Source organism: Euprymna scolopes, chromosome 44 (genome assembly GCF_053919585.1).
Source record: "Euprymna scolopes isolate OS-2025 chromosome 44, ASM5391958v1, whole genome shotgun sequence".
NCBI classification, from domain to species: Eukaryota; Metazoa; Mollusca; class Cephalopoda; order Sepiida; family Sepiolidae; genus Euprymna; species Euprymna scolopes.
The window spans coordinates 756505-779796 of NC_136525.1; the positions used below are offsets into that span (position 1 = coordinate 756505).

At 34.1% G+C, this 23292-nt stretch overlaps 1 protein-coding gene across 1 annotated transcript in view; it reads left to right on the forward strand.

The window, feature by feature from the left end:
* The window catches only part of LOC145268646 (transducin beta-like protein 3), a 66713-nt gene that overhangs the window by 15643 nt on the left and 27778 nt on the right, over positions 1–23292 (forward strand). The window contains exons 5-11 of the mRNA XM_080124125.1: positions 1660–1740; positions 3351–3502; positions 4099–4272; positions 10467–10542; positions 15463–15541; positions 17636–17835; positions 21023–21226. Of these exons, the coding sequence (XP_079980251.1) occupies positions 1660–1740; positions 3351–3502; positions 4099–4272; positions 10467–10542; positions 15463–15541; positions 17636–17835; positions 21023–21226 (966 nt within the window). The remainder of the gene's footprint in view (positions 1–1659; positions 1741–3350; positions 3503–4098; positions 4273–10466; positions 10543–15462; positions 15542–17635; positions 17836–21022; positions 21227–23292) is intronic.

Consider the following 23292-nt stretch of genomic DNA (forward strand, 5'->3'; position numbering starts at 1 on the left):
TTCTCCATAACATTGCGTTGATTATTCCAACAACAGGTGCTTAACAAAAACTTTTCTGTGTCGAAAATGCTGCTGTAAAATTGTCTGCCATTCATGTTATATTACAAATAAGTGTGAAAGGCAAGATAAAGACAGGATAGACATTTAATTGATTGATATACAATCATTCATTTTAGGAATAAGTTGGGAGAAGAGTTAAGGATTTGTCAGTTCAATGGCAGAGAGTCCTGCCATAGTAGTAGTAGTAATAGTATTCTTGTTGATGAAAAAGTAGTGTCAATAGTGGCTGTGCTTTATTTTGATAATAAAATTGAAGGAAAAAGCTTGTCAGTTCAATGACTGATTTAATTGAAAGAAGTTAAAACAAATGAACACAGATCTAAGGAAATAGCAGAAACACTAGATGAAGACATCCAATCTGTAGTGGAATGGGGACAAAAATGGATGGTCACATTCAATGCTGCCAAGACTAAACCTGTTTCCTTCAATAATTACAAGAAACCTTCTCTACCACCAATAGCAATGGTCAAAAACACATTACCTGAAAGTACTTCCTTTAAACTCCTCGGCCTAACATTCACAGGGAACATGAACTGGAATAGATACATTGAGAGCATTGCCAAGGCTGCTGTGAAGAGGGTGTGTTCTCTCTACTCTGCTAGAAAACTACTTATGCCTGAAAGTCTTCTGTACCTCTATAAGGCCACCATTCACCCATGTATGGAGTATTGTTGTCACATTTGGGCTGGTGCGTCTGCTTCTTGTCTCTCACTCCTGGACAGGGTTCAAAAGAGAGTCGCCAACCTGATAGGTCCTGAACTGTCATCTAAGCTTCAGCCTCTGTCCCATCGATGAAATGTTGCATCCTTTTGCCTGTTCTACAAATACTTTAATGATGAATGCTCTGACGAACTGCAAACACTTGTGCCCCTCGACATAAATACCTTAGACAAGCAGCTAAATCTCACAATGGAGATCCCTAGGTATAAGAAAGCCTTCTACTCCAATAGAACTGCTAAACTTTGGAACTCCCTTCCGGGATTCTGCTTCCCTAACTGTACCGACATGCAGAAATTCAAGTGTAATGTGAACAGACATCTTGCTATTCATCTCCCTTTATAATATCCCTGCAACTTTTGTCCCCAATAGTAGCTCTATACTTCAAAGTGGCAATGTGCCTTGTTTGGGGTGAAAATTGAATTTAAAAAAAAAAAAAAATCGTGGCATGGCTGAAGCGACGATAGTAGGTGTTGGTGAAATAGTAGCGTCAGTAGTGGCCATGCTTGCTGCTTTGTTTTAGTCCCTAAATGCCCTTCCTACCAAATTTTAAAAATATTGAATATGTGGAAGTATTTTTTAAAAATTTTTATAAAACACTGAAATTCTGTGACGTTTCACGGCATAAATTTAGAAGCATAATTTGCAAATTTTACACCCCCCCTCCTAAAATCCGAATGGTAAGGTTTAGGACCAAATAATTTGGCAAATTTTCCTAACTCATGAAGGGGAATATTTGTGCCAAATTTCAAGTAATTCAGTGTCGGTGGGTGTAATGGCCTGGTGAATTGACATGGAATGACCCTTTTGAGAAGATGGTGGGGACGTCACTGCTATGTGGAAATTGTTGTGTGGTTATACATTGCCTTATTTATTTTGTAGAAACTGGTTGTGGCCGACACGAGTCTCAATTTGCAGTTGTTTAATCTGAAGACGAAAGAACCCAACGGACAGACCTGGAGAGTGAGTATATTTTCATTTATTAAAGAGTCAACACTTATAAAGGCTAAAAGCCATTTGAAATAAGGAGGGAATAGTGGGGGATTCCCTTTTCTCCTCCCTGAAATCTCTCTTCCACAGAAGAGACGTTGCGAGCATGTCTCTGTTTTATCGTTATTTCCATGACAAGTGTTCGTACGGGCTCCAATCTCTAGTCCCCCCTCGCAAATCTTTTACGAAAAACACCCGTCTAGCTGAAACCACTGTCAGTAATTTTCCCCACTCATTATCTGTGCCTCAATCAAAACGTAGATTCCATGAACAAAGCTTCTTTCTTAGAAGTGCACGCCTGTGGAACTCTCTTCCGTTTGCCTGTTTCCCACCTGACTACAACTTGGATGTCTTCAAGTCCAACATAAACAAATTCCTGATGAATCGCCTCCTTAAGTAAGGCACTATCAAATCTCCAATACTAATGATTATTACGATACTATCCCATTGATTACTGTACACACAATAACCCTTATCTCCGAGTTGATTCCGGGCCTTGATAAGTGGTGACCGCCATGTAAAAAAAATAAAGTCTGGCAGTTTGAGGAAAGAAACTATGATGGTGAAAAGCTTTCTATTGGTTTCTTCCCTTGAACTGCTAGACTTTGGAATTTCCTCCTGCTTTTCTGACTGTATGGACATGCAGAAATTTAGGGAATGGTCCGTTTCAATGTTGTCGATTCGCTGGAAGGATAATCCAGTGTTGACCATGCCAGTCACATTTTTCTACAGATTTTATGACTTTAAAAAATTAAGAAAAACAATATGAAAATATATCACTTTAAATGTTTTTATGAAAAACCATGTTTTTGCTAAACTCTTTTTGATTATTTTCTAATTCATTTTCTTAGTATTAAAAACTATTTTTTTGCGCTTGCAACATAGTGTGGGTGAGCACGTCAGATCAGCGAAGGACGGCCAGCATGCAAAGAGATTAGCAGGAGCAGAAAAACACATATGCAAATTAGGAATTTGTGATGGCTGATGAAAAGTTTGGGAGGAGTGAGAAAGTCAGAATACCAGAGTTGATTGGCCAAATAAAGAATTTTGTGGATAAGGACTGTCATGTGCTTATAGAGACAATAATGCACAGTGTTTAATGTCCGTTCGAACTGTACACACAATTATTCACAATGAACTGGAGATACAGAAGTTTGTCCCAAGGGTGTTCATAGATCAAACTATTTGATGGGCATCCAGACAGTTCCTCACCCTTTCTATATTCCACACCATGCTCTCTCTGATTTTTGGTTATTTTCTAAGCTCAAATAAACCCCTGGAGAGACTGTCATTATGAAACAATTGAGGATGTGAAAGAGGCTGTGACAGCAGTCATTGATATGCTCACACAAGAGGACTTCAATGGGGGCCTTCCCGAAGTTGTTGGAACGGTACAACACATGCATTGCAGCCAGAAGAGATTACTTCGAAGGGGACTAGAATTTTGTGTGTATACTATCAATAAAAGTGCCCATACGAAAAGTCTGGAAACTTATTGAAGGCACCTGGTACATACTACCAATAACCAAAACAAAAAAAAAAAAAATGTTCAAAACGTAATTGTTTAATTCTTTCTCTTTCAGTCTTTACATTTGAATCACATCCGCTGCATGGTGTTTAATGAGGCAGGGAACCTCCTAGCCACCGGTGGGACAGACTCCTCCATAAAAATATGGGACACGGATTACAGATTTTGCACTCACAGTTTCAAACGGAGCGGCACAGGTGTGATTACGTAAGTATAGAAATTACCTTTCGATTTCTTCAGCTTTATTGCGCTTTGACTTTTCCACATGAATATGTTATCGTCAAGTTTGTTTTCGCCAGGGGTCAGATGAAGTTAACTTTGCATATCTTGTAGCATGGATATACTCTTGAGAAAATTTGTATTATCGTAACAGTCACCGTGACATAGGCGGACATATATTCGGTGGATTTCTTACAGTATTTTGTATAATTATATAGTTTGAACTCATTTTCCCAAACTTACCATATTCAACAGCGAGCACCCCGCCATTTTGCTTTTTCAAATATACCGATAAACACTGTATGATTTTCGAACCGATTACATGTTTTAAAGTGAGTAAAACCACTAAAAACTTTTGCAGATAAGTAGAAGAGTAACTTCTCTTGTCTTTGGTAACATTCATTTCTTATATATTTGATTTTTGACCACTTTTTCGAATCTGTATAGTAATACAAATCTAAAAAACATTATTTAAAATGGCCGACAAGCCATGTACGTGTGGTCTCCTTTAACCTAAATAATACATTTCTTCCTAAAATTCTTCCAAATATTTGACCCCCGGAATTTTTATTTTTTTTTTCCAGCTGTCTTATTTTCCAGCCATTTGGCGAGACTGAAGTCCGCCTTTTCTCCGGTGCCGATAATGGTGAAATCTGCTTGTTTGATCTTCGTAAAAAGTCTGCGATTCAAAACGCCACTCACCATTCCAGTGCGGTGACAGACATGGTTCTCTCGGAAGACAATAAAACTCTCATTAGGTAACATTTTACTTTTTGTTTTACTTCAGTCGAACTTCTCAGAAACCAATAATGTCCTGGGGCTGACACTATCTAAGAACACTTCCAGACAGACAAAGTACATTTGTGAGACATGACATTTATACTAATTCATAAAGTTCATTTATTTTCCATTTAATCTCTCTCTATCTATCTCTCTCTCTCTCATATATATATATATATATATATATATATATATATATATATATATATACTAGTGGGGAAGGTGGCTTTGCTCGGTCGTAAAATATGCTTAAATATATTTTAATTCATCCAAATTTCATAGATATTATTATAGTCATGATTTCAAAAGTAAAAATCAAGTATTTGGGTGCCATTAGCTAGAATCGAAACTGAAAACAAAACTATAGCATTCAAAGCTGATGATATTACCACTGTACCAACGTGACATGCATATTAGGTTATTTTTAATTTTTAATTTTTAATAAGTTAAGATGAATGTACAAAATGTATGATTTTTTTTTTTTTTTTTTTTTTTTCAATTTTAACCGTTTTTGACCCCTTAAAAACTATTTTAACTAAAGACTTCAATAACCCTTATCCCTGAGTGGCTTCCGGGCCTTGATAAGTGGTGATCACTGTATAAAAAAAAAAAAAAAAAAAAGACCCATAAAAGAATGAATGGTCCATGACTTAATTTTGGAAGAGATAGTTTGAAAATATGGAGACGGACAGACCTATCGTCTTTTTTATATCAGATATATTCAATATTTTCATTTACTTCAAGAAGTAATTACTCAAAGATCAGGCCTGAACCCCCACCTTTCCTGGCATTAACACTTGATCTTTACATGACATCCAAATGTTCCGTTAACGCTCTCCTTCATCTCTTAAAAATTGAGTAAAGAAGTTGAGAACATTAATTTATCTCTCCAATTGACCAGTTAACTGTTATAGAATATCTTGATGCCTCTTGGTCTTACCACGTTCCAGAACAAGAATTCATCTAGTCTGGCAGAGTATCAATGCGAGTAACATTGTTAAAGGCAACATCACTTGAAGAAGGTGCACCATTCCTTATATACGTCAATGTGTAGCCATACCAAGGGTATCTTAATTGGGCATCAAATGTTATTTTAAATATTTGGTTCAGAGTTACTTGTAGGGTGAAGTATTTTCATATCAGGTTGTCTTGAAAAACCCTTATATATTAGACCAATGTCACACGAGGATAATGTAGGTAATTCAAGCTCTCAAGACTCTTATTTTATACCTGGCCTACAAAGTGTAGTATTAGAGGAATTGGGTGGAGTATTTTCTTTTTTCTTAAAAATCTGATTTGATTCTTTAAGCATCAGCTTAGGGTTAAAATTAGCTGTGAAAGGATGTGATTGAATAGAATTTAACAAAAGTTGGGTAAAGGTGGCGTGTGTTATATCTGAGCAGACTGCTTCTTGTTTTTGATTTTTATATTAACGTCAGTTAACTGTTATAGTTTATCTTTCTTGATGTCTCTTGGTTTTACCAGATTTGGTTACAAGAATTCATCTAGTCTTTTGGAATATCCAGCTTCGTGTTATTACTTGCGACAACATCATTTGTAGAAGGTGCACCATTCCTCGTATACGTCGATGTGTAGCAATACCGAGGGGATCTTATTTGGGCACCAAGTGTTATTTTAAATATTTGGTTGGGATTTACTTGTAGAGTGAAGCATCTTCATATCAATTTGCCCTAACAAATCATATAAAGAAAAACCTTAGACCCTGAACGACAGTAGTAGACATTCAAGTTCTAACGTGTGACGGAGTATAAAAAGACTATATAGCAATGCAGGGAACCAACCGACTGTTGTATTGGTGTGACGTATGCACAAAAATAGACAAACAAAAGAAGGTCTTATTTGTTTTGTTATTTTATTTAACTTTGTATGTCCATTTATTTTTCACGATAATCACAATACAAATCAGTAAATATGAACTTACTGTTTGATATAACCGGTGTGGTAGGGATCTTAATATTTTGAGAATATCATCTCTTTTTCAAAAGAAAAGGGATGAAAGAATATGCGTGTATGCAATAAAAGAAAAAAAAAAATCCAACAATATAATTTAAAAATGGAGGAAGAAAATCTAAATGTTTTTTTAATAGTAAAACTAAAAATGGTCCATAAAAAAAAAGCCTGTGTGTAGTAGGCGAAACGTCTAGCATTTAGAGGACAGTAATAGGCATTCAAATTCTAACGTGTGTGTATATATATATACGAATCCTTATTTAAGAAGCTCAATGTAATTACAGAGCTGTATAGTGAATAAATGACAAAAAACTATATTCCAAAAGTTAACGGCATAATAGATTCACTGATTGATATAATAATTAAGTGATTGGTTTTGCGCTATGGAACAGATACTGTCAAGAATTGTATAAGACAACTGAATTAAAGGAATAAATTATAAGATGGTCAACATGTATTTTGGAACATAGTTTTTTGTCATTTATTATATATGTGTGTGTGTGTGTGAACGGTTCCCATTAGATCACCAAATTTAAGCAACGTTCAACCTGATCAGTGCTAAAATGGGTGACTATTTGGGAATTCTAGGTGCATTGTTTCCAGATGTCCTGGATTTTTCTTACCATTCAACTCAAGCAGTGCCGCTTCAGGAAAAGTGTGGTTGGGATTGCACAACTCTTGCCGCATATCACACATGCAGCTACCCTTACAGGGGGTATCCATTGTCTCTTGAGACTGAATAGAGGCATCAATCGATACAGTTATGTGATAAAAATCCAACGATATGATTTAAAAATGGAAGGGGAAATCTAACTGCTCAATGTTTTGCCTATCTTACGCGCGCTTTTTCAATAGCGAAACAGCTAAAAATGGTCCATGGAAAAGCCTATATAAAACGGGTGAAATGTTGAGCATTTAGTTTCCTCCTCTCTTTCTACTATTATAGAAAAGTCACTTTGTATGTGTGTGTGAGTTCCTTCCTTATAGGTTCCGAAACGGCTGAGCTTATCTTTTGCAAATTTTACACAAAGGTAATTTATATGTCTGGCAGTGTTCTTAGGTATGTTTTGTACAGAAATTCATCCGATAAATATCAAAAAATCAAACAAAAATCCGATTTTAAAAATAGTCTTTCGTCTCCTATAGATAAAAAAAGAATTATTATTACAGGGTTTCACTGGTGTAACATAAAATGTTCCTCTGTAAATTTTTTTTTTTTTTTTTTTATCATTTTTTGCGAATTAGTCCACCAGGCAAATTATTCCTCATAATATGTAATATTCAATAGAGAATTGATTCTATACTAATACATACGCAATCTGCATAAATTAAAATATGTTCATTGGAGATTCTTATTAAGTTGATTTTAGATATTGAAGAGGCAAAAAGTGCCTCTGGTTGTTATGGCAAAGAAAGATGGCTGGAAAGAAGCAGCTGACCTCTGTCGCAGGAGGTGTTAATATTGGTGATCTGTTCGGATTGTCTCCCTTGAACGTTGGGGAAGGTTGTCTGGATTGCCTCCCCTTGTATTATTCAATAGAGGATTGATTCTATAATACGTATGAATTAAAATGTCATGTTTAAGCGTACAGTTAAAGGGGTACAAAGAAAAACAGAACGCCAAAAAAAAAAAAAAAGTAACACAAAGGTAATTTATATTTCTGGCAGTGTTCTTAGATATGTTTTGTGCAGAAATTTCTCCAATAAGTATTGAAAATGTAAATAGTCTTTCTTCTCTTATAGATAAAAATAATTTTTGCAGGGGAATATTTTACATTACACTGGTGTAACCTTGGTCAGTGTAGCATAAAATATTCCTTGATAAAAATTCTTTTTTTATCTATAAGAGGAGCAAGACTTTTTTTAGATTGTCAAGCCTAAATATCAGCTGACGTGATATTATAAACAAACAGATTGAATTTGATGAACGACATTATCATCATTTTATTTATTTATTTATTTTTTTTGCGAATTAACCCACCGAGTAAATTATTCCTCATAATATGTAACATTCAATAGAAGATTGATTCTATAATTATACTTATGCAATCTACATAAATGAAAATATCATGTTTAAGCGTTTTGTACCAGTGGATAATACCGGATCTCCTGCTAGCATGTGTGTGTGTCTGTGTAAAATATATATATATAATATAAAGGAACGAACCAAGTTATGTGTTCCTCAGCGTTTCGTCTTCATTTCGAGACTTCCTCTGGAAATAGATGAAACGTTGATGAACACATAACTTGGTTTGTTCTTTTTTATTTCTCTATTTTGTTGGAATACTATTTCTATTATTCTCATCATATGTAATTTCACCTGCCAAATTACAATACACACACACGATTTAAAGATGGAGGAGGAAAACCTAAATGCTAGTGAAACAGCTAAATCGTGTGCATGTTTAATTAAAATATTTGAATTTCTTTTTTCAAATAGGATGTTATGTCCATATCATGCTCCCTAAATACGCTTAAAAATTCACCAAAGAAACTGAAATTTTGAACATTTATTAATTATTGTCTAAGACTTTAAAATGTTACAAGAATCTGAGGGCTTCCATTTCTTTTTACCTCATTTGCATAAAACTAAACCAACTATAGCCCACATTTTAACCCTTACACATAACAGCTGCATTCTAAAATTAATAATGACCAGTTAATTTAGGTGTGAATCCTTTGCATGCAAACATATAAACATATCTAACTTTTATATATAGACTAGCAGGTTGCCCGGCATTGCCCGGTAGTAAAATAACTTCAATATGATATTTTAATCCTGCAGATTTCGTATTGTTAGATCTATTTTTCACAAAAAAAAAAAAAAAAAAAAATCAACCACAATTACATTCAGACATTTTATATTTGAAAATGGTGGGATGTATTAGTCAAAATTATGGTACTTGTGCAGTTTAATCAAGACATTAAAAAATAAAAATATCAAAAAAAAAAAAAAGGTTATATTGTACGTATCCGTTTTGGACTGAAGATCTCCGAGAAAAAAATTCCATTTAATTTGATTGAGTAGTTTTTTTTTTTTTTTTTTTTTTTTTTAACGGAAAAACACGTTTTTATGAGAGCATGTTGAAGTCAGCCATTATGGAAATTTTTAACACGCCACGGGGAGATAACTCCATGTAAAGCGCCGAGACTCCCTCCCCATCTTTATTACTAGCTTTTATTCCTAAAAATCGAACCTTTTGCTCGGTGTCATAACAAATTGTTTTTTCACTGTAAAATAAAAACTACTTGATGAAATTAAGTGAAATTTTTTTCGGAGAACGTTGTTCCATAACGGATACGTACAATATAACCTTTTTTCAATATTTTCATCTTTTAATGTCTTGATTAAACTGTACAAATACCAAAATTATCGATTGCAGTTACCTTCCTTGAATCTTGCAAACTCTCTGACATTAAAATATATAAAACTATAAATCGCTTAATTGAATAATTTTTCTTTTTACTTGGAATTATTTTTCTACTGGATCATTTTTTTGTAATTTATGAAGTTTGTACTAATTTCAACATGACATCTAAGCATGTAATAATCTTTTCACCTGAAATGTGTTAGTTTAAAACCTCACTGTTCTAGATAAGCACGCAAACGTCATTCCTGATTATAAGCCATACAAAGTGCCTTCAGTAAGTTTCCAGACTTTTTTTGTCTGATCACTTTTATTGATAATACACACATGAAACTCTAGTCTCCTTCAAAGTAATCTCCTCTGGCTGCAATGCACTTGTTTTATCATTCCAACAACTTCTGGAAGGCTCCATGGAAGTTCTCTTGTGTGAGTATGTCAATGACCCTCGTCACAGCCTCTTGCATCTCCTCAATTGTCTCATAACGACAACTTCTAAGGTTTTCCTTGAGCTTAGAGAATAACTAAAAATCACAGGGAGCAAATAGTTTGAAGCACCGTTTGGACAAACTTCACGCAAATCTTCTGGATCTCCAGTTCCTTGCGAATAATTGTGTGTGCAATTCCCACACTGGTATAAAACTGTGCAGTTATTGTTTCTATAGACACATGACGGTTCTTATTGAAGGCACCTTGTATATTGTCAAAACTAAGTTGATTTTAAATTTTTAAATAAAGATTTATTTAAAAAAAAAAAAAAAAATCTGTGCTTATTGGCTTCTTAAATTACAAATAAAAAAGAAAAAATTTCTTTATCACTTCTCTTTTGCTAACAGTGCTGGAAGAGACAGTATCGTCACTTTGTGGAATGCCGACAAATTAACACTACAGAAAACAGTGGCCGTCTTTGAGGTGAGTAACCTTCTTTCTCTAAAGATGGGGTATTTTTTTTTTTTTCTAGTTGGTTGTGACCTGTTAAGTACAGGGTGGAATGATAAGTGTTGCCCTAAAGAAAACAACACTACAATTTTATTTTAAAATTTTTATTGAAAAAAAAAAACAATTCCGGTAACTTGATTATGTAGTAGAGCTGACATCTATTCAATGTAGCTGCCTTCAGCCTCAATCACCGCCTCGATACGTGTCCAGAACTGGGATTATACCTTTTCCACAAGCGCTGGTGGGAGCTTGGCGAAGACTCAGTGGATGGTGGTGATTAGGCTGGCTTTGATGTTATGGGAAGTCATGTTGATGTTCTCGATGTAAGACTAAATTAAGTAGTCCAGCGGGTTCAGGTCAGGAGAGGGGGAGGGCAGTGAGAAAAGGGTGCAAAGTTGTAGCACTCTTTCTGAAGCACATCCAGGTATACTTTGGTATTGACTTTCAAGCCGACTTCAAAGATGTGTGGGGGCATAATGTGACCCGCACTTGAAACTACACCAAAGATCATAACCGTGGCCAGAAACTGTTTTCATCATCCTGGGTAAGTCTCTGTAATTTGTGGCAACCCAGCGATACTTTTTGAGTATGCTGGCAATGGTCCTAATGTCATAACTTGGATCAGTAGAGAGCATGAGTTGTACAGTGGTGCATCTCCGATCATGCCTGTTGAACATTGTGTCATTCTCAGACATGATAGAAGGTTCCTATCGCTGTTGGGATTTGTACACAACTGGCCAACTTGTCTGCAACAAAAATAGAAAACTGTGGAATGGAAATAGTCATGTTTTTTCTAGGGCGACTATTCTATTGTTCCACCCTGTACAGAAGAGTATCCTCCATTTTTTTTTTTTTTTTTTTTTTTTTTTAAGTAATTAGTAAGCTAACTTACTTCCTAATTTTTTGTGGAGCACTACTGGAGGCGGTGACAAGGCAAATTGGTTCCTTCACTTTTATTGTTCTTTAGTATTTTTATTGTGAAGTGATAAGAACATTATTGAATAATATTCAATAAAAATTAAAAGTATGCAATAAAAATAACACAAGTAGTCTTTATTTGCACTTTTAATAATAAAATAAAAAAACATTTTTTTATTTGAAATTTTATAAGAAATGTTTATTAAATTATAAAAATAATTTTTTTTTTAATTTCAAAAATGTCTTTTATTTGAATTTATGAATGTTTATGAAAGTATAAAAATAAAATTATTGAAAGCAAAATCACAAAATTCCAAATATCTTTAAAAAAAAACAAAAAAAAACGAATCCAATACATAATATTCAAAAAATAGTTTAAAAAGATTTTAAAAAGTGTCTTCATTAATTCTTTAAAAAGTAAAACTAATTTCAAGAATTCTTATTGAAAATAAGACCGCAAAAACTTCTCAATGATTATTAAATAAAAAAAAAAAAAAGAAAAATGAAAAACTGTCATAAAAAAAGTTATATCCACAAGGGAGACGTAGGCGTGAGAGAAAGAAAACGAAGGAACTATTTTGCCTTGTCACTACTTGTGGTAGGGCTATGCCGGAAGTTAGGAAGTACGTTAGCTGACTATAACCTTTTTTTTATACTTGCACTTTCAACGGTACAGTACCTAGGTATGTCAACTTCTGTAACGTTGCAGAAGCAAACAAACAAAACAAATACAAATAAATATTAATATATCCGACCCAGCATTTTTTATTTTTTTAACATGAGTCGTTTATTACAACTTTTCTTCCTCCCCATCTCAACGCCACATGTCCATCTAACCTGGCATGCGTTTCTCTTTCTTCCGACCGCACACTAGCCACTTTACACATCCATCTTCTTCGGCGCCGACTTTGTTTCTCCTTGACTACGTGGTCCTTTTTTCCTTTTTCTTCAGATGCAAGCCCGAGCACACTTGCCAATTTGCATACGCGTTCTAACGTTGCTTCTGCTGCTAATACAATCGTTTATCATCCATCCTTTGCTGCTATTTTCATACGCACTCATATGTGCTCTGTTAAATTTCCATCTATACCTAGCTTTAAGTTATATATTATTTTATTCACTCTGAAAGTTTACAATCAAAACAGAAATAAACAAAAAATTAGGCACAAGGCCACTCCAAAATTGGAGAGGGGGTGTCTATGGCCATTCTTGTCACTGTATCGTTGCTAGTCTATGCTTGATCCTCGCTAAAGTTCTCATTCAACACAATACCTCAAGCACACCGGGGGTCGTCCTACCTAAGATTCCCAAATCGTATTGTGTGTGTTTTTTTTATAAGCAATAAAATAAATTTGTAAACATAAAATTTTATAAAAAGCCGTTTTAATTTTATTTCATTGGCTTTAATCGTACAAAGAAAAATATTTATGAAATTTTACTTTTACTACTACTACTACTAATATCAACTTCACTAGCAATCCCCAGTCGCATGTGTCTCTCAGTCAGGGGAGATAATGATGTTAGGTTTTTTTTGTAGTTTTTGTTGGCTTTCTTCTGCATACAGCACCTGGTATTCCCAAATGGTCACCCATCTAGTACATACCAGGCTCAAGGTTGTTTAACTTTGGTGATCTAATGAGAATTAGTGTTGTAATCTAACTTTGTCATTGCTTTTCCTCTTTCCCTTTGCAAAACTCAATCATGTTCTGCAACGTCAAAAACAAAACAACAATTTTCCTCTATAAAACAACAAAACTAAACACCATGAATAAACTTGAAGAATAAAAGCTTTGTCTTCTCCAAAAATGACCTGGGTGCTAGCAATAAATAATCTGGAAAAGGTTGGTATGCCATAAAACAACCAAACCAAACAATAAATATTTGAAGAGATAAAGAACTTGAAGCATGAAATCTTTTTCCAAAAATGACCAGATTTAGCATTAAAATAATCTGAAAATGATTGATATGCCATAAAACAAAACAACCAAACCAAACACAATGATTAAATATTTGGAAATATAAACAAGTTAAAGCATAAAACCTTTTTACGAAATTACTTGATTTATTAAGTACTAGCGAGGGGTACCCAGCGTTGCCCGGGTGTTTGGAGGTGTGTGTGAGGGGGGGGTTAAAAAAAAAAAGTAAGTATGAGGATCGAACCTGAACCGTTGAGGCAAAGTTGTGAAAAAAAAAAGTGCGACGTTAACCATTGCCCCACCGTGACATGCTTACGGAAACACGTTTGAATTTATTTAATTACTTGGATTTAGCAGGTAGTCGCTGCTGAACGCTTTTTTTTCCCTCCAAGATGTTATAGGAAAAAGACTAACCCACATGCGGCGAGCGACAAATATTGAATATTTATCTTCCCGAAATGGAGCAAATTAAATAGTCAGGCGAGCTTCGTTGTTAACTGTGAGATATTACGATTTATATGTGATATAAAAAGTTTTAAAAAGTTGTGAACCAACCGACCGACCGCTTCTCTGAAAGAAGCCTTTTGTAGACACACAGAAAAAGCGAACACACACACATACATACATACATACATTTTCGCTTTTATATTTATAGATGAAATTAATGTTTTAACTCGGCGAATAAAAAAAAAAAACAATAAAAAAAACATCCATCGCTCGTACTAATGCATACAAAAAATAACTCCAATTGTGTAAAGTAAGCTTCTCTTGATTTCTCAACGCTTCTTCTCTTCGTTGTCGTCACAAAATCACGATTACATTCTGACCCTCTTGCAAAAAAGAAAAGTCTTTATATACAGACTTTTAATTGTGACAGTACTGTGATTTGCATATCTTTCTTCCCTTCTCCTTTTTTCCTTGTACTTCCGGGTCCGAATGATGGTTTTATTTATTTTTTTTTTTTGTTTTCTTTTTATTTTACATAGGAGTCACCACTTACCAAGGCCCAGAGGCCCTTGAGCATAAGGGTTAATGAGTGTACAGGAGTCAATGGGTCGATATTGTAATAATTGTTAGTAGTGGAAATTTGGTAAATTTGATTACTTAAGGGGATGGCGCACCCAGAATTTGTTTACATTGGACTTGAAGACGACCATATTGTAGTCAGCTGGAAAGCAGGAAAACGGAACAGAGTTCCATAGGCGTGCAGTTCTAAGAAAAAAGCTTTGTTCATGGAATCCACGTTTAGCTTTGGGTACAGATAAAGAGTGGGGAAATTAGGGTGGTTTCAGCTAGGCTGAAATAAACTTTTTAAAATAGTTGATAAAACAAAACAACCAAACCAAACCAAACACGGAATAAATATTTGGAGAAAACAACTTATAAGCATTAAATTTTTTTCTGAAATTACTGGATTCCGCATTAAATATCCTGAAAATGGTTGATATGTTGTAAAACAGAGCAACCAAACTGTAGCGGACCTGAACAACTCTGAGGTTACAAAATGATGTACACAAGAACCACCATCATTCGAACCCGGAATTCGTCCAGTATAAGGAGAAGGGAAGAAAAATATGCAAATCGTGGTACTGTCGCAATTAAAAGTCTGTATATAAGGACTTTTTCTTTTTTTTTTTTCTTTTTTTTTTTGAGAATGTGAGATATTACGATTTATATGTGATATAAATGTAATCGTAATTTTGTGAAGAAGAGTTGAGAAATCAAGAGAAGCTTGCTTTACGCAATTGGAGTTATTTTTTGTACGTGTTAGTATGAGCGACGGATTTCTTTTTTTTTATTCGCCGAGTTAAAACATTAATTTCAACACTTCACAAACTAAATACTATGATTAAATATTTGAATATATAAAGAACTTGGAGCATAAACTTTTTTTCCAAAATTACTGGATTTAGCATTAAATATCATGAAAATGAATGATATGCCACAGAACTATGAAACCAAACTATCTTAATTTCTACTACTGTTAAATAGTAAAAAAAAAAAAAATAGTTTTGTGTAAGTTGTTTCTTATTTTTATTTATTTATTTATTTTTTTCAGGCCATCGAATCTTTATTATTGGTGACAAAATATTACCCGAAAACATCGGGTCATTGTTTCCTTACTGCCGGATCAGACGGTAAGAATTCTCATTTGACTTTTAATGATTTTTCTTGTTTTGTTTGCCCCAAACAAGGCATATTGTCACTGAAGCACAAGGGGCTACTGTGACATGGGTCTGATTTATATAGGGGGCAACCTGGGTGGGGAGTTGGATCAGCAAGATATTTATTCCCATTAAATTTAATTTTTTGCATTTTAGGAGGAATTCTTGTATGTTCTTTGGAGTTCAAATCTCAGGTTGACAAGAAAGTTCTTGCAGTTAACTTTTAAATTCAGATTAACATATCTTGGCTCAAACAAAAAATTATGGGTCGAAATAAGTACCACAACAATCAACACACTTTTGTGTAGAGTCGAAGAAAATGAAGGGAGGAAGCGCCCACGTGTCTGCGCGTCATGCCTTACCTTGGAACGCTCCTATGGTGTGCGTACGTGCATGGCCGAAACATGAAAGAAATTCCAAAATGGCGCCGTCCTCATCTTGTAGATTGTGCGATCATCACTGGGCCCCACGTGACCGTTCTTTGGCTGCTGATTGGCTAAGGACGAACGCCGGAAGGATAAAGGGAGTGTGTTTGGAACATGGGGGCGTCTTTTTCTAGGATCGACGTCAGGGTGATCGGATCGGTGAACTGCTGCAGCTTTAAGAGTACTTTAGTGTGTGTGTGATTTTTTGGGACTTGCTCGTCTGCTGACTTTACAGGACTTTCTTTTCTGCTGATTCTACAGGACCTGCCCTTCTGCAGAACTTGGAACAAAACTTCAAGCCTTTTCTTTCTTTTCACACGTAGTCGCCTAAAAAGGTAGAATCCGACTTGCTTGTGAAACGGCTTTATTTTGTCAACTCAAAACAAGTGTATTTATGCTAGTAATGTAAAAATCTTGCGTTCTAGTGGCGATGAAGTTGCTGAAGGCGTTTTTGATATTGCAGAAAGTTGAAAAAGTGTGAGTCGGTAGGTAAGAGGCCTGGAGAGTATGGTGGATGAGGCAGAGCTCTGTAGTCTAATTCGTTTGACTTCTGCAGAGTCAGTTTAGCAACATGAGACCAGTCATTGTTGTGGAGGAGAATTGAACCCTTTCTGTCGACTAATGCTGGGTGTTGTTGTTGAAGTTTCTGATGCATTTCATCCATTTGTTGACAGTACTTCTGTAATGGTTTCGCCTGCATTCCAAAAACTGTAATGGATGAGACTGGTCGCAAACCACCAAACAGTCAGCATGATCTTCTTTTGGTGCAACTCTGGCTTCCGGACGTGTTGTGGAGCTTTGTCAGTGTCTAACCACTGAGCTGAGCATCACCAGTTGTCAAAAAGAACCCACTTTCCATTGCAAGTCACAACCCGATCGAGAAACTGGTCGTTCTTGTTGTGTGTAAGGAGGGAAGATGACATTTCATAACAGCGTTTCTTTTGATTGTTATTCAATTCATGAGGCACTCATTTTGCCAAGTTTTTTTTGTCTTTCCAATCTCTCTCAAGTGGTTGGAAATCGTTATATATGTTATGCCTAATTCAGAAGCAAGTTCTCAAACAGTTGTATGTAGATTGGCTTCGATTAAGGCTCTTAATTGATTGTTGTCAGAATCTAATGGCTGGCCAATACGCTCATCTACAAGACTCAATGTCGCCATGAAATTTCTTAATCTTTGTGCTGTGTGTTCAGTAGTGATTCCTAGGCCAAACGCTTCATTGATATCGCGAGTTGCTTCAGCAGCTTTACAGCCTAGCTTAAATTGAAATAAGACAATTGTGCGAATTTGCTTTTTTTTTTCCATCTTGTATTCAATAGTCTGAAAAAGAAGACATAATTTTTTTAAAACGATTGTAATTTAAACAATAAATCGAAAAATGCTCTTTAAAATGATATATAAACTAAGGGTATTATAACGAAAACTTATTTGAAATCAAAATTAAAAATTTCGCAAGAACTTTTATGTCCACCTAATAGTTGGAATAGAATGTCTTTGAGAGGACGCCATTTTGTATTTTAAATTAAAAACAAAATAGCAATTTTCAACTGCTGAGCCGATTTTCTTGGTGACTTTCTCACTTGTTGCCCCTAAGCAATTCATATATTTAAATATATTGTTTTTTTGTTTTTTTTTTAATAGGAACTTTAAAAGTGTGGGACAGTGCAAAAGGCACTGCCATTCTTACAGAGAATTGTGGTCAACATAATAAAGGAATCCATCAGATCTGTCATGTTCCTGTTGAGAAAGGATCCGATGCAGACAATTCCAGTTTGGTTGTAGTTGGAAATGAATTTATTATTTCTCTGCATGATGTCAGCACCCTCAAGTGTCACAAACAAGTATGTATATTAAGACGAATGTCTGTTTCACTCTATTTATGTATGAAGAATTCTGCATTGTCTTTAATGTTGAAAGATGCTTTTTAAATGTCGTTTATGAGTTTTTGCAAGATTTTGATTTTTGTTTTTTTGTAATCCAGTGTTTGAAGCGGATTTGTGAATAGTAAGACACAAATGTGAAGAAATAATTAGATGAAAATGATTAATGTAAATTAATATGAAGAAATAATTGGATGTAAACGATTCATGTAAATTAACAAAAAGGATGCATTTAAACAAATATGAAGAAATAATTGGATGTAAACGATTCATGTAAATTAACAAAAATGATTAATGTAAATTAATATGAAGAAATAATTGGATGTAAACGATTCATGTAAATTAACAAAAAGGATGCATTTAAACAAATATGAAGAAATAATTGGATGTAAACGATTCATGTAAATTAACAAAAAGGATGCATTTAAACAAATATGAAGAAATAATTGGATGTAAACGATTCATGTAAATTAACAAAAAGGATGCATTTAAACAAATATGAAGAAATAATTGGATGTAAACGATTCATGTAAATTAACAAAAAGGATGCATTTAAACAAATATGAAGAAATAATTGGATGTAAACGATTCATGTAAATTAACAAAAAGGATGCATTTAAACAAATATGAAGAAATAATTGGATGTAAACGATTCATGTAAATTAACAAAAAGGATGCATTTAAACAAATATGAAGAAATAATTGGATGTAAATGATTCATGTAAATTAACAATAATGATTATTTATTTAAATAAATATGAAGAAATAATTGGGTGTAAACAATTCATGTAAATTAATAATAATCTATAATATAAAGCTGAATGTCTGTGTGTGTCTCGTCATGAATAGGCTCCTATATGGTTGACTATTTTAAAAAACTGATTACATATAATGATATATGTATCGAGACAAAGGAATGGGTATGTTTGATCTGGCAGAAAGGTGGTTCATTAAAATTGTGGGGTCTGCATTTGTGCCTGGTCCACAAAGTATGGAAATAAAAAATTTAAAAATTAAAAAAAAAAAACGTTTACAAGTGTTTTTGATTTATATGTACATAAGAATACTTTGATAAGTATGTTTTAACTTAAATAGGGATGGTATAATAAAATTGTGGAGTCTGTGTTCGCACCTGACCTCCATAGAATGGACATAGGCACAAACTTTAATAAAGACTTTTCATATCTATCTGCGTAAGTATACTTTGATAATTATGTTTCAGTTTGAAGAAATATGGTATAATAAAATTATGGTGTGTTCGTTCGCGCCTGACCTCCATAGAATGGAAATGTCACAAAGTTTAACAAGGTTTTTTAATATAGATCGATAGAATATTGTTATAACTGTTTCAGTGCAAACAGGTATGGTATAATAAATTATGGGGTTTATCTATTTTATTTTTACTTTCATCATATTTTGCTTTGGTTTTGATACCCCCAAATTCGAAGCTATCTCTTTACAACCCTTCCTTTTCATAACCTATCATACTTTTATAAATCAGAGTACATTTTCTGTAAGCTGTTTTTGAACCCAGTCAACGACTGGTACTTTTGCTAGTATATATATAACATTATATAATCAATTCTTAATGCTGCAATATTTTAAGTTATAAATTTATTATTTTGTACTAGAATATCTTGTTCTTTTCTTTTCTAGTTTTAACAACTAGTCCTTTACTTTTCCATGTTTAAGCTTAACCATATTACTTTTCATGCTCGCATGTTTCTGTTGTAATATATATATATATATATATATATATATATATATATATATATTTATAAAAGCGAAAATGTATGTATATATGTACGCTTTTCCTCGATGTCTACAAAAGGCTTCTTTCAGAGAAGCACTCGCTTGCTTCACAACTTAAAACTTTTTATATCATCTATAAATTGTAATATCTCGCAGTTAACCATGGAGCTCGCCTGTCTATTTAATTTTATTGACTTTCAAATGTTAATTATTCCACATTTCCCGCATCGGCACGCGTTACATTCGGTTTTCGGTATAAACAAAAAGCGAAACTCTACTCTAATCACAGGCCCAGAGCCAGTGCGTTTGGTCAATGTCGACTTTGTCATATCAGAGGGTAGCTTTCATTTCGAGACGAGGGAGCGGGTTTTTAAAAACAAACAAACCGATTTATTGACCTCATTAAAAACTGTCCCGCACAAAATGCTAACTGCTGAATAGCTATCGCCGTCACGTCAATCAAAAACGCGCACCTGTTTTTTTTTTTTCACACTTTACTATTTTCCAACTGCGCGTCGTCAAGGCTTTTTTTTTTCACGGACACCTGTTTTTTTTCACACACACCTACAAACACCCGGGCAACGCCGGGTACCCCTCGCTAGTATATATATATATATATATATATAACGGAAATCCATTATCTATCTTGTGTTTTTTTTTTTTTTTTACCTTAATTGAGCCTTAGTGAGAAGGGAACCTATGAATATTTTTTTCTCCTAAGAAAAAAAAAAAAAAAAAAGGCTTATTTGAAGTTGTCTTTTTTCTCTTTTTTCTCAATGGAGAGTAGAAAACACATTGTGGATGCATTCTCAGCCCCTCCTCCCCCAAACTCTTACTTCTATTTTTTCCTTCGGTCCTCATTTACAATGAGCAATGTTTCTGACAAAGAGAGAAGAAAATAGTTGTACACTGAGCTGGTAGTGTTTTTCCTGAGTAGTTGTTAGAGATGTCCTTTTTTTTCCTATTTCTATCCTTGTTGTCATGTCACTAATAAGGATGCTGGAGGTAATTTACATAACTGAACTGGGAATTAATTTTTCCTCAACAGTGCAGTTAACAGGAAAAAGGTAATTTCTGAAATGGCCTTTTCTCTGTTGACTCTGTTTCTGGTCCTGTGCAGTTCTAGGAGCTTCAATCTCCTAGGCTTTTCTTTGAGAAGGGGTTACTTTATTCCTAATTGTCTGGGGCATACCTACAAGGGAATGCTGATGGCACTGCGCTAGCAATTTTTGTTGCCGACTAATTTTTTCATTCTTCAATTGCACTTTCTAACCCTTGTGTCACATCATCACACTGTGGGAGAGAGATAAATAACTTTTCAACTCTGGAATCCTTCTTCACAGCGTGGTAACCATTGATGTCTCTAAAACCTTTCCTCTTTTTTTTTTTCTTTCAGTTTTGCGGCTTTTTTGATGATGTCCTTGAAGTAAAATATTTTGGTTCCTCTGAAGAATTCTTGGCCGTGGCGAACAATTCTGCCAACATCATCGTCTACACAATAAGCACATGGGGCTGTCAGATACTACGTGGGCATTCAGACATTGTGGTCGGCCTTGAAGTGTCTCCCTCCGACCCCCAACTTATGGCGAGTTGCTCGAAGGTAAGTAGTCTCTCCTCCTCCTCCCGTAACAAACTTTAACAAGAACACCATGTTTATATATATATATATATATATATATATATATATATATATTAATTTTTATTTATTTTTTTTGAGGGAATTATACCTGAAATCTAAAGAGCAGAGTTTATCTTAATGTACTAGTAAATGTATTAATACTATTAGAAGAAAAGTGCTCATTGTACTTTAGATATATAATAAGCTCAATAGGTATAGATATCCTAGAGCTATATTAATATTGAGTAAAACGATTCATAATTTTGAATTAAAAATCAGTTTCAAAAGGAAAACAAACAAAATCCAACTGATTTTTAATTCAAAATTATTAATCGTTTTACTCATAATATTGTTTATTTATTTTTTATAAGCGATTCTGTGGTGTTTTTTTTTTTTTTTTTTCTACTTCCTTAGTGCTTTAAAGGGATAGGTTATCTGCCCTTTGTATTCTAGTCGCCCCACATTTTTGGGACATATTATTTGTAATTAATTTATTATTTAAATATTTTGTAAATATGCACGTAAAAAATATTTAAATAATAATTTTTTTATATATATATGTATGTGTGTGTGTGCGCATTAAATGTTAATTATTTAATGAATATATTGATGCTTGTACAATATAATTCAATTTTAAATAAATGCATTTTAGATAAAAACATTATTACGGAGTTGTGGAAGAATGAAGAAATAGGCATAAAAAAATTCAAACATGCAAATTTGTAATTCATTAAACGTTTTCCCTGGTGAAATGAGACTTGAAACAAATCATTTCGTCATTGAAAATTGAAACGCTGACTCAAAATCGGAAATTATTCATATCTTTTGAAAGATATGAGCGGAACATGTGCACCTTTGTCACTGTGTGTATGTGTGTGCGTCTCCCCATGAAGGCAGAATTAAACATAAGATTATCCATTAAGAATAGTCCATCCATAGACCTTGAGCCCCTGGAGGGGCATAGGCCATCTACAATTTTTTTTTGTAGATGCTTTTGTAGAGAGGAGTTCTTTTTACAGGGTGAGGGTGCTGGCCCCATGCCCAACCTTCCCAGAACGTACATGCAGCGCTTAGCTTTCCCAAATGGTTACCCATCTGGTACTGGCCAGGCTCAATGTTGCTTAACTTCGGTGATCTAGCGCGAAGCAGTGTATCAACGTGATTGTGCCGTACTTATTAAGAATAGTGGATTAGACTTATTATTCCAGCATCGTGCATGTTCAAGGAAGTCACCGTGTTATGGATTTTAGAATTAAACATCTGAGGACTTAAATCAGCTATAAGTCTAATAATTTTTGTGAAAATGTCAGGAGGAAACAGTAAGTTAATGTTTGATTTTTCTTTTTTTTTAATTTATAAATTATTTTTTCTTTTAGATGTGTATGGAGTAAATTTAAACATTTTTAATGGTGACATTAGTATATAATGTTATATCTAAGCTGTGTATAGTTTTGTTATGTATATTAATTTTTTATCTTGTTGAGTAAATCTCTGAGGTTCTTTATGTGGGAGATGCTGATCGTTCCCATTAGTGGAGCTAGGATGTTGGATATGGTCTGTGCAATTTTGTGTGTTGCACGATCAATGGCATATACAGGGTGACCCCCAAAAAAACCTCCAGAACATTCAATTGTCTTTTCTGACCATTTTATAGTCACCGGAGAAAAAAAAGGTCAAAGACCCTAGTGTTTTGATGTGATGTTTTAAATATAATAAACTAGTTATGACCAAAGTTTCATTTTATTCGGACAAAACACTAAGAAACGGGGCCTAATTAGAGTTGGGGCCCGTTTTTTTATTTTTGGGTCACCCTGTATTATGCCAAAATTGCCGTCACATATACATTGGTGAAACTCAATGCAGATTAAAGAAAAGGCTCAATGAACATAAAAGAAATATAAGAAATAGCAATTCTCTAAGTGCATTATTCTCTCATTCATTGTAGCATAATCCTACTTTTGACTTCAAACAAGAAAAAATAATTAAATTCATTTCAAATGAATCACAATCTTGAATCGGAGCTTATCATAAATTCAAGCACAATTAAA